Here is a 13,965-nt window from a genome sequence, read left to right on the forward strand (position 1 = left end):
AGTAAAACCCAGAAATGTTTCAATCGAGAGTCCATTTCTGGTTCCTCATAAACTTCCTCAAACAATTGACCGGTGAGATGGTGCCAGATTATGCGTGTGAAATTGCACAGGTACAGTAAAGTTTGGAAATTGAAAGGGGAGAAAAAAGAACAACCTAGAACAACAGAATATGCAAGATCGGCAGAGTGCATAGTTGAGCAGAATATAAAGGGTGTCCTGCAGGGGGCATCAGAGGACATGCATAGTTATCAGAGAGAGGAAAGGAATTTCCTGATGATTTTGAACTTGTGTTCCCCAGTGGCTCAACAGGCAACTTCCTGCTTTTTGAGCACACTTCCTCCCTGCTTGCCCCGTGAACAGCAGTTGAACAGACTGAATGAACAACGGCGCAGTTAGTTAGGCAACTTTCAGTGTTTCCCTACAATGGTTCCACACAGAATTGCAAAAGCCCTTCAATGGTGCCACAATATGGGATTTTCAAAATGGTGGCGGGGGACTCTGTGCCTGCCATTTCTGGCACTGAGCAAAGAAGAAAGAAAAAGTTTTAAAACTAAAACAAACAAAAAATCCTACCCTTATTTGGACAGGTTGACCTGACTCCTCCCAAAGTGGCCAATGATGGGCTTGGGAAGGGGAGGTTCCCCAGCAATTTAAACCTTTGCCAGGTGGCTACTCTCACTTCCAGCTGACATCATTTCCTGGTACCTTGAAACCTCAAAAATATTTCAGTAGTACCTCCCTGGTCAAAAAGTCATTTCTCTTCCAAACATAGTTGTTTCTCTTCAAAATGGTGCTGTACTCTCTCTGCACATTCATACTCTGCCAACACTCATGACCCCTTAAGCTCTCAAGGCAAGCGGCATTCAAAGGTTGTTTGCCATTGCCTGCCTCTCGTCCAAGTACTAACCACAACCGACTCGGCATAGAAGAAGAGTTGGCTTTGAAACCCTACTTTTCACTGCCTGAACGAGTCTTAAAGCAGCTTACAATCGCCTTCCCTTCCTCTCCCTGCAACAGGCACTCTGTGAGCCGAGAGAGCTCTATAAGAACTGCTGTGTGATAACAGTTCCAACGTCCAACGTAACTGTGACTGTCCTAAGGTCCCCTGGCTGGCTGCATGTGGAGGAGTGGGAAATCAAACCCGGCTCGCCCGATGAGAAGCTGCTTCTCTTAACCCATAACACCGAGCTTAACAGCTCCTGAAGGATGAGTGAAGATGTACCCATGCATTTGCAGGCATTACCGCAGAGCCTCACCTTTGTGCCGGATCAGGTAGTGTCCTATAACAATGAGCATGATGAGGAGCAGGAAGACGATGACGGCCACCACGCCCCCGATCATGGCGTGGTACGTGCTTGAGCTGTGTGCCACCGGGCTAGCATCTGTCCAAAGGAAGGAGCAGAAGGTGAGCTGCCGAGTATCCAAAGCAATCCTCCCATCCCACAGTTGTGGGCATTCTCCCCCCGCCCCTTGCTGCCAAGCGTCCTTCAGGCCCCCAAGTCGCAGCCAGGAAAAGAGGAAGAGAAGTGAGAAAACGGCAGGCAGGTTAGGTGGAGGGAAAGTTAAAATCGCAACCTTCTCTCTTGGACTGGGAAGGCACCAGTGCTTTTGGGAACGGGAGGAATCCAATGGGGCAGACGTCCCCAGCTCTGCACCAAAAGGTGGGGCGGAAGACCCCCCCTTTCATTCTGAAGCTTTATCCTCTCTCTTTTAGGGATCCCCAATCGTTTGGACCCCATGGGCACCACTGGAATTCCAACACAGCGCGGAAGACACGTCCGCAAAATGGCTGCCGCAAAATGGCTGCCGCAGGAGGCGGAGCTAGTCAAAGCGGCTGATGCAACAATGAGTCCAGCATTGCAGTGGCAGCTGCGGCCAAAGCAACGCTTTTCAAAATCTTCACTGCCAATCAACCAGTGGCCAAAAGTAGCCTGGCTGGGCAAAAAGCCTCACTTGGCCACGCCCATTTCCTGAAAACACTTGGCCGGCACCAGGAATGGTGTTAGAGCACCTGTGGGCACCATACTGAAGGTCCATGTGCTGTCTTTCCCACTCCTCCTCAATTCCAGTTTAATGAGGGGAATTTTGCAGGTATTTTCTGGAATGGAACCATACAACGGGGATTAGAACACTGGTTTATTTTAATACAGCTGGTTGGTGTGTCTCCCTGTTCCACTTCACGGATGTGCAAAAGAACTTGGGTGAAAAATCTGGAAGATGAAGCATGCTTGATGCATCCATTCAAGTGAGCCCCTCAAGACTTCTCTGTGGGTGGCTTCAGTGATGTGTCCTGAGGCAACTTCCACCCCAAACACTTGGGATCTGGATTCTCAGTAAGGCAGGAGTGCCCGACGTGTTACCCAATAGCTTCCTTGGCGCCCACCAAGTGCTTTTTAAACCATGAGAGGGGCCAGGTGGGCTCTCGCCCAGGAGGGCTTTTGATTGGCCACTGAACACCTGATGGGCTGAGCAGATTCAAATAACATTATTTCAGTCTCTCAGCTGCCACCACAGTGTTGACTTTCTCTCTCACCCCTCTATCCCCATGTATTTTTAAATTGTCCCTCTTCTCCCCTGCATTTGGGCTTCTTGTCTGCGTGTGACTCTGGAATTTGGCTCGATCCAATCTGAGCGTATAGCTCCAAAGGCAGCCATTTTATTGTTGGCTGTGCCTTCTGAATAAGCCATTTTGTGGCTGGCTGTGCCTCCTGAGGCAGCCATTTTGTGGCTGGCTGTATCTCTTGAGGCAACCATTTTCTTGTTGGCTGTGCCTCCTGAGGCAGCCATTTTGTGATTGGTGGTGCCTCCTGAGGCAGCCATTTTGTGGCTGGCTGTATCTCTTGAGGGAACCATTTTCTTGTTGGCTGTGCCTCCTGAGGCAGCCATTTTGTGATTGGCGGTGCCTCTTGAGGCAGCCATTTTGTGATTGGCGGTGCCTCCTGAGGCAGCCATTTTGTGATCGGCTGTACCTCCCGAGGCAGCCATTTTGTGGCTGGCACCCACCATCCTATGACAGAATTCCAAAGGTGCCCGCAGTTTCAAAAAGGGTTAGGGCTCCTTACCAGTATTTTCACATCATGTGCACTGGTAATACTGAGGAGGAGAGAGAGGCAGGAACTGAAATCTGTTGCATACTGTCCATATTCAGTATTCCATACAAAATTAGGCCATCCAAGGAAACAGAGCAAGGAGAGGCTATTAATGTAGTGATTCTCTATTGCAAACGAGTGCTTCAAAAGCTCCTGAGACAAGGTGGATGAGAATACAGCATTTGACCTAACGGCAGGGTCAGTCTTCTAGGCCAGGGGTAGTCAACCTGTGGCCCTCTAGATGTTCATGGACTGCAATTCCCATGAGCCCCTGACAGCATTTGCTGGCAGGGGCTCATGGGAATTGTAGTCCATTGACATCTGGAGGACCACAGGTTGACTACCCCTGTTCTAGGCGCAAGAGTTCCCCATGGGACTCTGGAATCTCCGTAGAATAACCCACACCCCAAAGGAAGAGCATTCAGATGTCAGCTCTCCCTCCGCCTAGGGTAACCTGCATCATCAAAACCATTGCGAGGAAGAAAGAGAGGTTGCAGACAAAGTCAGTGCTACGCGAGGTAGAAGAAGGCAGAACCGGATACACCACTTGGAGCTCTTTACAGGAAATTCAGAAGAAAGAAGCAAGAGACTGGTAGATTAAACAGATAAAGAGAAAGTCAGCCCCGTCCACGTTCCGGATTGCTGCAGGGAGGATCAAATACAAGCGAAACACCATCCCAAAGCAGAGAGAAAAGCCGAAGCTCCATGCAGGTCACACCTGAGAATCCAAACAGGCCACACAGTTGCCTTGCTTCCCCGCCCCTCCTAATGTCACTCCCTATCCTGGATCCCGACACAATTCAAAGCCCGGTGTTCTCTCACTCGGACATGTACGTGTGTGTGTCTAAATCAGGGGTAGTCAAACTGCGGCCCTCCAGATGTCCATGGACTACAATTCCCAGGAGCCCCCTGCCAGCGAACGCTGGCAGGGGGCTCCTGGGAATTGTAGTCCATGGACATCTGGAGGGCCGCAGTTTGACTACCCCTGGTCTAAAGTGCTGTTATGTCACCACTCACTTACAGTGACCCCATGGGGTTTTCAAGGAAAGAGATGAACAGAGGTAGTTCGCCATGGCCTGCCTCTGCATAACAACCCCTGTCATAGTTGGTGGTCTCCCATCCAAATACTGACCAGAGCTTCCAAAATATGATGAGATTTGTCTGACCCATCCTATATCATCTCTTGGATGCCCCCAGAGAAGCAGAAGTGGCACCCTAGGCACCCGAATTAAACCAGAATAACCTCACAGTGATTATAATTATGAATAATTCAGCCTGGAGAAAAGGAAGTTGAGAGGGGACATGATAGCCCTCTTTAAGTATTTGAAAGGTTGTCACTTGGAGGAGGGCAGGATGCTGTTTCTGCTGGCTGCAGAGGAGAGGACACGCAGTAATGGGTTTAAACTTCAAGTACAACGATATAGGCTAGATATCAGGAAAAAATTTTTCACAGTCAGAGTAGTTCAGCAGTGGAATAGGCTGCCTAAGGAGGTGGTGAGCTCCCCCTCCCTCACTGGCAGTCTTCAAGCAAAGGTTGGATGCACACTTTTCTTGGATGCTTTAGGATGCTTTGGGCTGATCCTGCGTTGAGCAGGGGGTTGGACTAGATGGCCTCTATGGCCCCTTCCAATTCTGATTCTATAATGAAGGGGCTTCATGGGAGTTGGTGTGGAGAAACAAGGCATTGGACAGGGCCTGGGTTCAGAATTCTCACTCACATCGGAAGCTCACTGGGTAACTGTGAATGGCTCCCTTTTCTCTAACCTCCACCCATTTTGTGAGGCTGCTGTTTGTTTACATGTACATTATCCTGGGTGTAAGATTGGGATAAAAACATAGCAAATACTGTTAAGCAGATATTTTTGAGTGGGTGTCCTTCTGATGGCAAAACCAGACCCCATTAGTTTCTAACTTGACAACCCCCACCTGTGGGAAATTCTACTGCTCCACGCCCCTCTGGCTTTCGCTAGGTGTCCCCTATTTGCTGACGGACATCTTATTCGAAAAACCACAGGGAGATGTGCAATCGAAATGCATTCCGAAAGTAGGGAGATGGGGAGACCAAGGCGGGGGGCCTCTCACAAGATTTCAGAGGAGCAGGCAGGATTGCCTTAAGCCAAGGGTGGCTTCACCAGCATGGCTGCCGAGCAGGGGACGGATATCCCTGCCTTTAGGGCAGGGGTAGTCAACCTGTGGTCCTCCAGATGTCCATGGACTACGATTCCCATGAGCGTTTGCTGGCAGGGGCTCATGGGAATTGTAGTCCATGGACATCTGGAGGACCACAGGTTGACTACCCCTGCTTTTGGGAACTGCAATTGAGGCAGGATGTCCACAGCTAGGAACTACAATTCTCATGAGCCCCCGGCAGCTGGCAAGGACTCATGGGAACTGTACCTTCTAGACATCTGGAGAACCACACTTCAGCCACGCCTGCTGCAGGGTTTTCAAGAGACATTCAAAGGTCCTTTGCCATCGCCTGCTGCTGTTTTGCGACGCTGGACCTCCCTGGTGGTCTCCTCTCCAAATACTGCCTCGAGAACGGGTGAGATCCGGCTTGCCTTGGCCATCCTATCACTGCCGTGGCCCCACAGAGATCAGGGTACGTGGCCCCGGCAGCTCAACCCAATTGGAATCGAGTCGCAGCTCAAGCGGGTGCAGCCCTTCCCGTCACCGACAGTGAGTCAAAAATCCCCGTCGTAGGAAGTCCCTGACGGACGTAATTATCATTAGGAGAGTTGCTAATTGCATTTGTCATCTCTCTCCAGCACCCGGGGCTGGAGGGGGGTCATGAAAAGTAGCAAAGCCACCGCCTGCTTCTCGCAGGTGGGAAACCAGAGGCGGAGGCGTCAAAAGGCAGCCCGAAAGCCTAAGCTGGTGTCAGGCGAATCCTCCGTCTGCTCTTCCCGGCCACCGGCCTTCCTCCCACTCATGGATTCTGTCCAGCAAGGCCTCTGCTGGAATCCTTCTGTGGGCCTCTGGTACCCGGGACAGATGGGGTTGCCTAGGCAACCCCTTGCCAGGACAGGGAAGGGCCTGATGGGAAGGTTACAGTGGAGTTGGCTCAAGGGGTGTGTGGGTAGGGTTCCCAACCCCCAGGTGGTGGCTGGAGATGGCCCAGAATGACAACTGGTCTCCGAACCACATTGTGCCTCGTTGAGGTCACTCCCCTCCCCAAACAACCCTACCGCTGCATTCACCAGTGCTAAGGGAAAGAAGAGGTGGGAGGGGTAAGCAGAAAGTCTTTGCCTGCTCCTTCTCCCTCCTGGGAGTATTTTGGGATTCATCCATTATTTATTTGTTTGTTAGTTTTCTGGATCACCCTTCCCCGCAAGCAGGCTCGGGGCTATTTAGAACATATATGCTGAATACCATCCCTTATAAAACCCCAATTAAAATCCCATTAAACCTTTAAAAGCTCTGTTTCTATTTATTTCTGTTGATTTGTTTATTGTATTTATATACCGCCCTCCCTTGCGACAGGGCGATTTACGTGAAAACGTACGGTTAGATCAATCCACTGTTTGATCAATCCCCTTCTTCCTGAGATGTGAACAGAGAGAATGACCCAGAGGTAAATTGGGGGGGGGGTAGGTTTTATCGGCTGTGTGTGTTCAGGCCTTACCCCAATGCCTGGTGGAACAGCAACTTATGGCCTGCAGCTTGGTTGGCAGCTCGTTCCACCAGGTTGGGGCAATGGTAGAGAAGGACCCGGCCCTGGTCAAGGCAAGATGCACTCCATCTGGGTGGGGGACCACCAACTTTTGACGAACCATAGAGTTTTTGCCGTATCTGAGAGCCCACCCCCATATAATGATTTCTAATTTTCACCAGGTGACATAACACCCCCTCAGTTTACCACCATTTCCCTCCTTTTGAGATCCTGGCAAGCAAGAGAGCAGATTGTGACGACATCTCCTGCCAAGCAGGAGGTTAGGAAAACGTCTATGCTGCGTGTGGTTCTTCAGCATTTTTTGCTAAAACAACTCTAAGGGCGCATGGCCTAATGCCACATAGCATAAGCCTGTCTCCTTGGTTCCCACGAGTTACAGTCCAACAACCTGCTCTGATTACAATTACGAACGGGCCTCACAAAAGCTGGTGTGGAGGAACAGGGCGTCGGACAACGACTGGGCGGACCTGGGTTCAAAATTCTTGCTCGCCTACGAAGCTCGCTGAGTAATTGTGGATGACACCCCTTTGTCTGACCTTCACCTACCTTTCGGGGTTGCAGTTTGGTTTAAAAGTACGTCATCTGGGAAACCTTGTTGGAATGATGGGATAAAAATGTAACAAACAAATACGGTTAAATAGACATTTTGAAGCGTGGTTGTGTTCTGCTGACGGCAAAATAAGACTCCTGTAGTTTCTAACTCCCTTCCTGCAAGAAATCCTAACTTTGCATGCCTGTTTGGCTTGGGAGATTTCACTGGGCATTTCCTACTTATATAGAGATTTGGGTGGGTGGGGGGGGGGGGTCCACAGCTAACATGCAGCCCCGGGGAAGGCGGGGGGGTTGAAGGCAAGAATTTTCCACAGTTGGTTGGCATTGTCTACCTCTGTATAGTCAACCCGGTAATCCTTGGTGGACAGTGTAGTGACATTGTGGAGCAGTGCTGAATCTAGAACGTGGTAAAAAAAAATGACAAATAAAGCAATTAAAAGAAAAAGACGCCATGCTGAAACCAAATTAGATAAGTAACAAAGCTGGCGCATCACAGGGAGCAAACAAAATAAAACGTCAGAAATTTAAAATCACACAACGAAACGCAAAACTGTCTTATAAGTACAGCCCAAAGTACAGAAGACGATGCTCTTTCGCTACGTCAGCAGCCTCTGAAGATGTGAGTTCACGGACACTGGGACATGCGGTCCTACGGACATTTTCCTGGGAATTATTGCCATTCGGTTAGGCTTACCAGATCCATGGTTGGAAATAGCTGGGGATGTTGGGGGTGGAGCCTGAAGAGGGTGGGTTTTAGGGAGGGGAGGGACTTCAGTGGGGCTGAACGCAATGGTGCCCGCCTTCCAGTGGCCATTTTCTCCAGGGGAACTGACCTCTGTACTCTGAAGGTCATCTGGGATTCTAGATCTCTAGCTCTCATTCAGAGACTGGCTGATTCTGTGAAGGTTCAAGGGGGTGGCAGGTCACAGTGGATGAGCTGTGGATGGGTTGTGAGTGGATGGGTTGTGATTGTCCTGCATAGTTCAGGGGGTTGGACTAGATGACCTCGGATATCCCTCCCAACTCTATTATTCTATGATTCTACGATTCTAACCATACACTCTACAGGCTGTGATCAGATTCTTAGTCGGCTTGCTCAGGATTGCTCTTTTATAATGTCGTCCTGTGCAGAATTACTGGAGTCTGAGCTCATTGACCACAGTGAGTTTCTATTAGAGTAACTCTGTATAGGATTGCATTGCCAGTCATTTGTTGCTTCTCTAAGGTTGCTAATAGGGACCTGGGGGACCCATGGAATTATAGCTCATCTCCAGATCATAGAGATCAGTTCCTCTGGAGAAAATGGCTGCTTGGGAGGGTGGACTTGGGGATGGCCAGCCTCCAGGTGGGACCTGAGGATCCCTTGGAATTATGGTTCATCTCCAGAGATCAGTTCCTCTCCACTGAGGTCCCTCCTCACCTCAAATCCCTTGCACTCCTGGCTCCATCCCCAAGTCTCCAGGTATTTCTCAACCCAGAGCTGGCAACCCTAGTTGTTAAGTACACCTGGCAATCAGTGGGACCGTTTCCGCACAAGGAATTTGGCCTGCCTTACCGCTAGGATTGGATCGAGCCAAATTCCTGCTTCCGCACGGAAGCAATCCCAGGCCTGCCGTGACTCTGGCCCTCAGTTGGCCCATGGAAAAGGAATGCAGAAAACTCTGCATTCCCTTTTTGGCCCTGGGCTTCACTGGAGCATGTGTCAGACCTGGGCTGTGTGTCTGCAGGAACTCTGGGCCGTCCCCAGTCGGGGCATTGCTCCTACCCTCTCCCCTGAGCGTCACTTCCGTCATTTACCCTCAACGCAAATCCAGAGTAAATTAATAGCAACCCTCCCACGTTTGGTTATCTTGGTTTTAGTGAGATTGGGGACAGTCTGTTTGTGTGTGTGTGTGGGGGGGGTGGCGGCGTGATAAAACAGCCAATTTTTAACATAATCCTGGTAAGGTGGAAGCAGGCCAAATGCCACCCTGTGTGGTCGTGGGAAGCATCGGGGCAACTAGCCCTGGACCAAACACCCGGCGGCAGCACTGCACAACATCTCCTGTATGGTTACTGTCTGGGAGGGACTTACCAGAAGCAAACTGAGGCCTAGGCAAAAACTCTGGTAGAAGCCAGATTTACCATGGATTTTACCATAGAGCTTTTATCTGCATACCAACTATTTTGTAATCAATAAATCTAGAGACTCACAGGAGCTGCAGAACACAACTCCTTTATTTGCAACCTAGCTCCAACTAACTTAGGAAAAATGAAAGCAAGGAAAAAGAATAAATTGAGGGGTGGAGTTTCCCTCCACTCCTAATAAGGCCTCAGTTAACTCTTTACTATCTAGTTTACTACCACATCATCACTATGTGGCCAGCAATATCATGTGGTGCGTGGCAGAAGTGTTGTTGTGGTGTCAGGGACAACAGAGGCCTAGGCCTCATTTTGCTGCTGGTTAGCCTCTCTCATTGATTGCCAGGTGTACCAAACAACCCTAGTGTGGGAGTCTCATCTATTACTCCCAGTAAGCAGATTCTGTTGCAGCAAAGTCTCTTTATTGAAAAGATAATGAACTGAACATCTCTGGGGCTTTGCTGAGACTAAAGGTTCTAATCTCAACACCCTCTTATCTACTCTTATCTACTCCAGGCCTGCAGCTCCCCCCTTGGCAACGGTTTTGGGTGCAAGGACATCTTGTTGATCAAACTGACAGTCTCTGCCTGGGGATGTCTGAAGCCTCCAAGGCCTCTGGGAAAGACAGCTGTCCACACGGATTCAAACAGCCGAGGGGCTGGAGCTCTGGGCCTTAGGCTAGCTACAGTCACACCTATGCTAAACAATAACAAAGGACCAAAAGTCAATACAGGAAAGGGTGACAAAGTTAAAAATCAAGGCTACAGATAACCACAGTAAAAAGATGTCCACGGCAATAAATGGCAAATGCACGGCCAAGGACAGGTAATACATGGCATTAACAAAGCATTAACAGCATGATTTTGACACCGAGAGGAAGAAAAAGATGAAGAGTTGGTTCTTATATGCCGCTTTTCTCTACCCGAAGGAGGCTCAAAGCGGCTTACATTCACCTTCCTTTCCTCTCCCCACAACAGACGCCCTGTGAGGTAGAAGAGGAAGAGTTGGTTCTTATATGCCGCTTTTCTCTGCCCGAAGGAGGCTCAAAGCGGCTTACAGTCACCATCCCTTTCCTCTCCCCACAACAGACACCCTGTGGGGTGGGTGAGGTTGAGAGAGTGCTGATATCACTGCTCGGTCAGAACAGTTTTATCAGTGCCATGGTGAGCCCAAGGTCACCCAGCTGGCTGCATGTGGGGGAGTGCAGAATCGAACCTGGCATGCCAGATTAGAAGTCTGCTCTCCTAACCACTACACCAAACTGGCTCTCAAATGACTGACAGTGCAATCCTATTCAGAGTGTGGCCAACAGGCTACTCTGCTCTGGCAAACCAAACGGCAAGGGTCAAAGCATCCCTACATTTCTCATGCATTGACATCCATGCACAGAGTCCTGGCCCTGCCTTCTGCCTGTGTGCAATCACTAGCTTGCGAGCATGAAGTCAACACCCAGAGGCCGTGTGTGCCCCTGAGTTCCCTCCACACAAGTAGGAACACTGCTTTTTTCGAATGCTCCTGATCTCGGGAAGCATATGCCCATAAACCTCCTATGTATGTTGATGTCATGCTCGGTAGCCAGCGGTTATGTGTAGCCAGGGTTACGGGCAGTGCGCCTGCATCTGCTCCTTCTCTTTGAGCGCCCATTTCCATCCACATCGTGTCACGTGCGGCTCTTGAGCATCTGTTGCTATAAACAGCTTAATGGGCCGTGTCCTCACGCCACAGGCCGAAAGCACCTTTGCATCTACAAAGAGAAGTGCCTGATTTGGTTGAGGCCCAATTAAAACTATGAAGGGACTTCACAAAGGCCGTAATGTCGAGTAGGGACCGAAGGGATTGCCTCGGTGCTTGGCTCTTTGCATGGCCAGAGAAATGCTGATTGCCACTTTTGGATCATAGAATCATAGAGTTGGAAGGTACCTCCAGGGTCATCTAGTCCAACCCCCTGCAGGATGTAGGAAATTCACAACTACATGCCCCCCCCACAGTGATCCCAGGTGCGTGGCCAGACGGTGCTTCTTTCCCCCCCAAAACAAGAATCCCTGTCCAGCCTGGCCTGGAGGAAATTTGCCCTCAGTTTGGGCACCACAACTGAAGAAAGATATAGAGAAACTAGAGCGTGGCCAGGTTATCACGCAGATAACCTGGCCACGTCCCGGTTTTGCGGGGAAGGGGCATCATCTCGGCACGGAATTGGGGTCACTGTGGGTAGGCAGGTAGTTGTGAATTTCCTGCATTCTGCAGGAGGGTGGACTAGATGACCCTGGAGATCCCTTCCAACTCCACGATTCTGTGATTCTACGACTGGGCTGCCCTGGGTTCAAATTCATGCTCACATATGAATTGCTGCTGGCTTTTTGTACCCTGCATTTTACTGCTTGGAGGAGTCTCAAAGTGGCTTCCAATCGCCTACCCTTTCTCTCCCCACAACAGACGCCCTGTGGGGTGGGTGAGACTGAGAGAGCCCTGAGAGAACTGTGACTGGCCCGAGGTCAACAAGGTGGCTGTGGGGGGAGGAGGAGTGGGGAATCAAATCCAGTTCTCCAGATTAGAGGCCGAGAGCCCTAATAGGTCTACTCTTTGAGAACAGCTCTAACAGGACTGTGAGTAGAACAAGGTCACCCAGCTGGCGGCATGTGGAGGAGGAGTGGGGAATTAAATGTTATATTGTAAACCATCCTGAGCCTGGCCTGCCAGGCGGGGACGTATATAACACAAATAATCTGTTCCACTTAATATTTCTGGTACGGCCTGGGAGGAGGAGCTTGTCTCATGGCTTAAGTGCTTCTCAGTGCTTAGCACCCACCGCTGAGTGCCTCCTCCTCCAACCGGCTTGCCTGTCTGTCCAACGGCCAGCCAATCACCTTCCTTCCCCCACCCCTGACCACCCCCTCCTCCTTCCACTTCCTTCCGAGGCTCGGAGGCTGCAGATCCCTGCTGGGAGCCAGTTTGGTGTAGTGGTTAGGAGTGCGGACTTCTAATCTGGCATGCCGGGTTCGATTCTGCACTCCCCCACATGCAGCCAGCTGGGTGGCCTTGGGCTCGCCACAGCACTGATAAAACTGTTCTGACCGGGCAGTGATATCAGGGCTCTCTCAGCCTCACCCACCCCACAGGGTGTCTGTTGTGGGGAGAGGAATGGGAAGGCGACTGTAAGCCGCTTTGAGACTCCTTCGGGTAGGGAAAAGCGGCATATAAGAACCAACTCTTCTTCTTCTTCTTCTGCCCCTGCCGGTGAGTTCCCTGCCTGGGGGCCTCCAGCCTGCAGCCTTTCCAGGTCCTGGGGGGAGGGAGAGGCCATCTGCAGAGCTCTTTCATCCCCCCCACCCCCACCCCCAATCTAGGGCCTGCTGTATTCTTGGATGCAATGGGCTTGGCCCCTAGTGAGTTAATAAATAAATAAACCTGGCCCTCCAAATTAGAAGCCACCCCTCTTAACCACTACATCAAGCTTTCTACGGCCAAGTTGTTCATTAAGGAAATTAATAGGCTGTTGTACATATAAATAAGATTAATAAAACAGTTCAGGGAGGAAGGAGGAAACAGAAACAACGCAGTCATAAAATCAGGAAAAGAGTAATGGTTAAAAAAAAAGAAAGAAGAAATTCCAATAAGAAGCTGTTAAAAACATACTCAGGATGGCGGCTGTTACAAAGGGTGGCGGATAGAAGTCCAGATGCAGCTAAAAACCAGATAAGAAAAGAATTAAGGCAAAGAAAGAATAAACCCAACGGAAACGCTAATTATCGCCAAAGCCTGAGGAAAAAAAAACACAGCATCTTTAGCGAAGATCTTAAGACTGAAAGGTTTAAGTGTGGAGTGAATGGACAGAGTAAGTAAGTTCGGTCAGGAGATGAGGTGCCAGCCCAGAGAAGGCCCTGACCCTCGCAGAGCCCCATCTTCATCCTGAATAACGGAGGATGCAAAGCAGAGCCCCTGACAACGGTTTTTTGCAGTGCTGAGGGTTTGCATATCAATGTTCTTCACATCCGTGCGCATAGAGTGCTGTTCCTGCCCTCTGCTGGTGTGCAGTCAACCCTCAGAGGTTTATCACCCAGGGACAGGGCAGAGGCTCTTGACAGTCAGCCACAGGATGGTCAAAGGGTCAGGCTGTCCAGCCCCACCAGACAGAAAACCCCCATTCCTGCTCATGAAGGACTTCTCCCTTCCATCTCCCCAAGAGAAAGCATTACTGTCAATGTAATTGACTAAATTGTGACTTAATTGACTTTAAAAGTGACTTAAAAACACTTAATATTTTATGGTTTTAATAGATTTTCATGTAATCCTTTTTACTATTGTTAATTCTGAATCTTAGATAGGGATTATATGAATGATGGAAGGATGCAATCTGCCTGGCATTTAGGAAGACAGGGTGGGATATAAACCCATAAACAAAAAAACTAACTAACTAACTAACTAACTAACTAACTAACTAACTAACTAACCTACCTACCTACCTACCTACTTACCTACCTTCTGGTGGTAGCTGGATACCTCCAGGGATTACAATGGATCAGTTCCCCTGGA

At 49.8% G+C, this 13,965-nt stretch overlaps 1 protein-coding gene across 3 annotated transcripts in view; it reads right to left on the reverse strand.

Annotated features, from left to right (window-relative positions):
• Positions 1-13,965, reverse strand: part of CADM3 (cell adhesion molecule 3) — a 192,749-nt gene that overhangs the window by 16,399 nt on the left and 162,385 nt on the right. The window contains exons 8-9 of one of the 3 annotated variants that reach the window (XR_013228566.1): positions 7,647-7,711; positions 1,257-1,382 (exon numbers count right to left, since the gene is read on the reverse strand). Coding sequence is in view for 2 of the 3 variants with exons in the window: in XM_077323491.1 (XP_077179606.1) it covers positions 1,257-1,382; positions 7,309-7,353 (171 nt within the window). In the remaining variant the exon portion in view is untranslated. Of the gene's footprint in view, positions 1-1,256; positions 1,383-7,308; positions 7,354-7,646; positions 7,712-13,965 lie in introns of all 3 variants that reach the window. The other 2 variants (XM_077323491.1, XM_077323500.1) reach the window with 2 other exon arrangements.

Source organism: Paroedura picta, chromosome 1, assembly GCF_049243985.1.
Source record: "Paroedura picta isolate Pp20150507F chromosome 1, Ppicta_v3.0, whole genome shotgun sequence".
NCBI lineage: Eukaryota > Metazoa > Chordata > Lepidosauria > Squamata > Gekkonidae > Paroedura > Paroedura picta.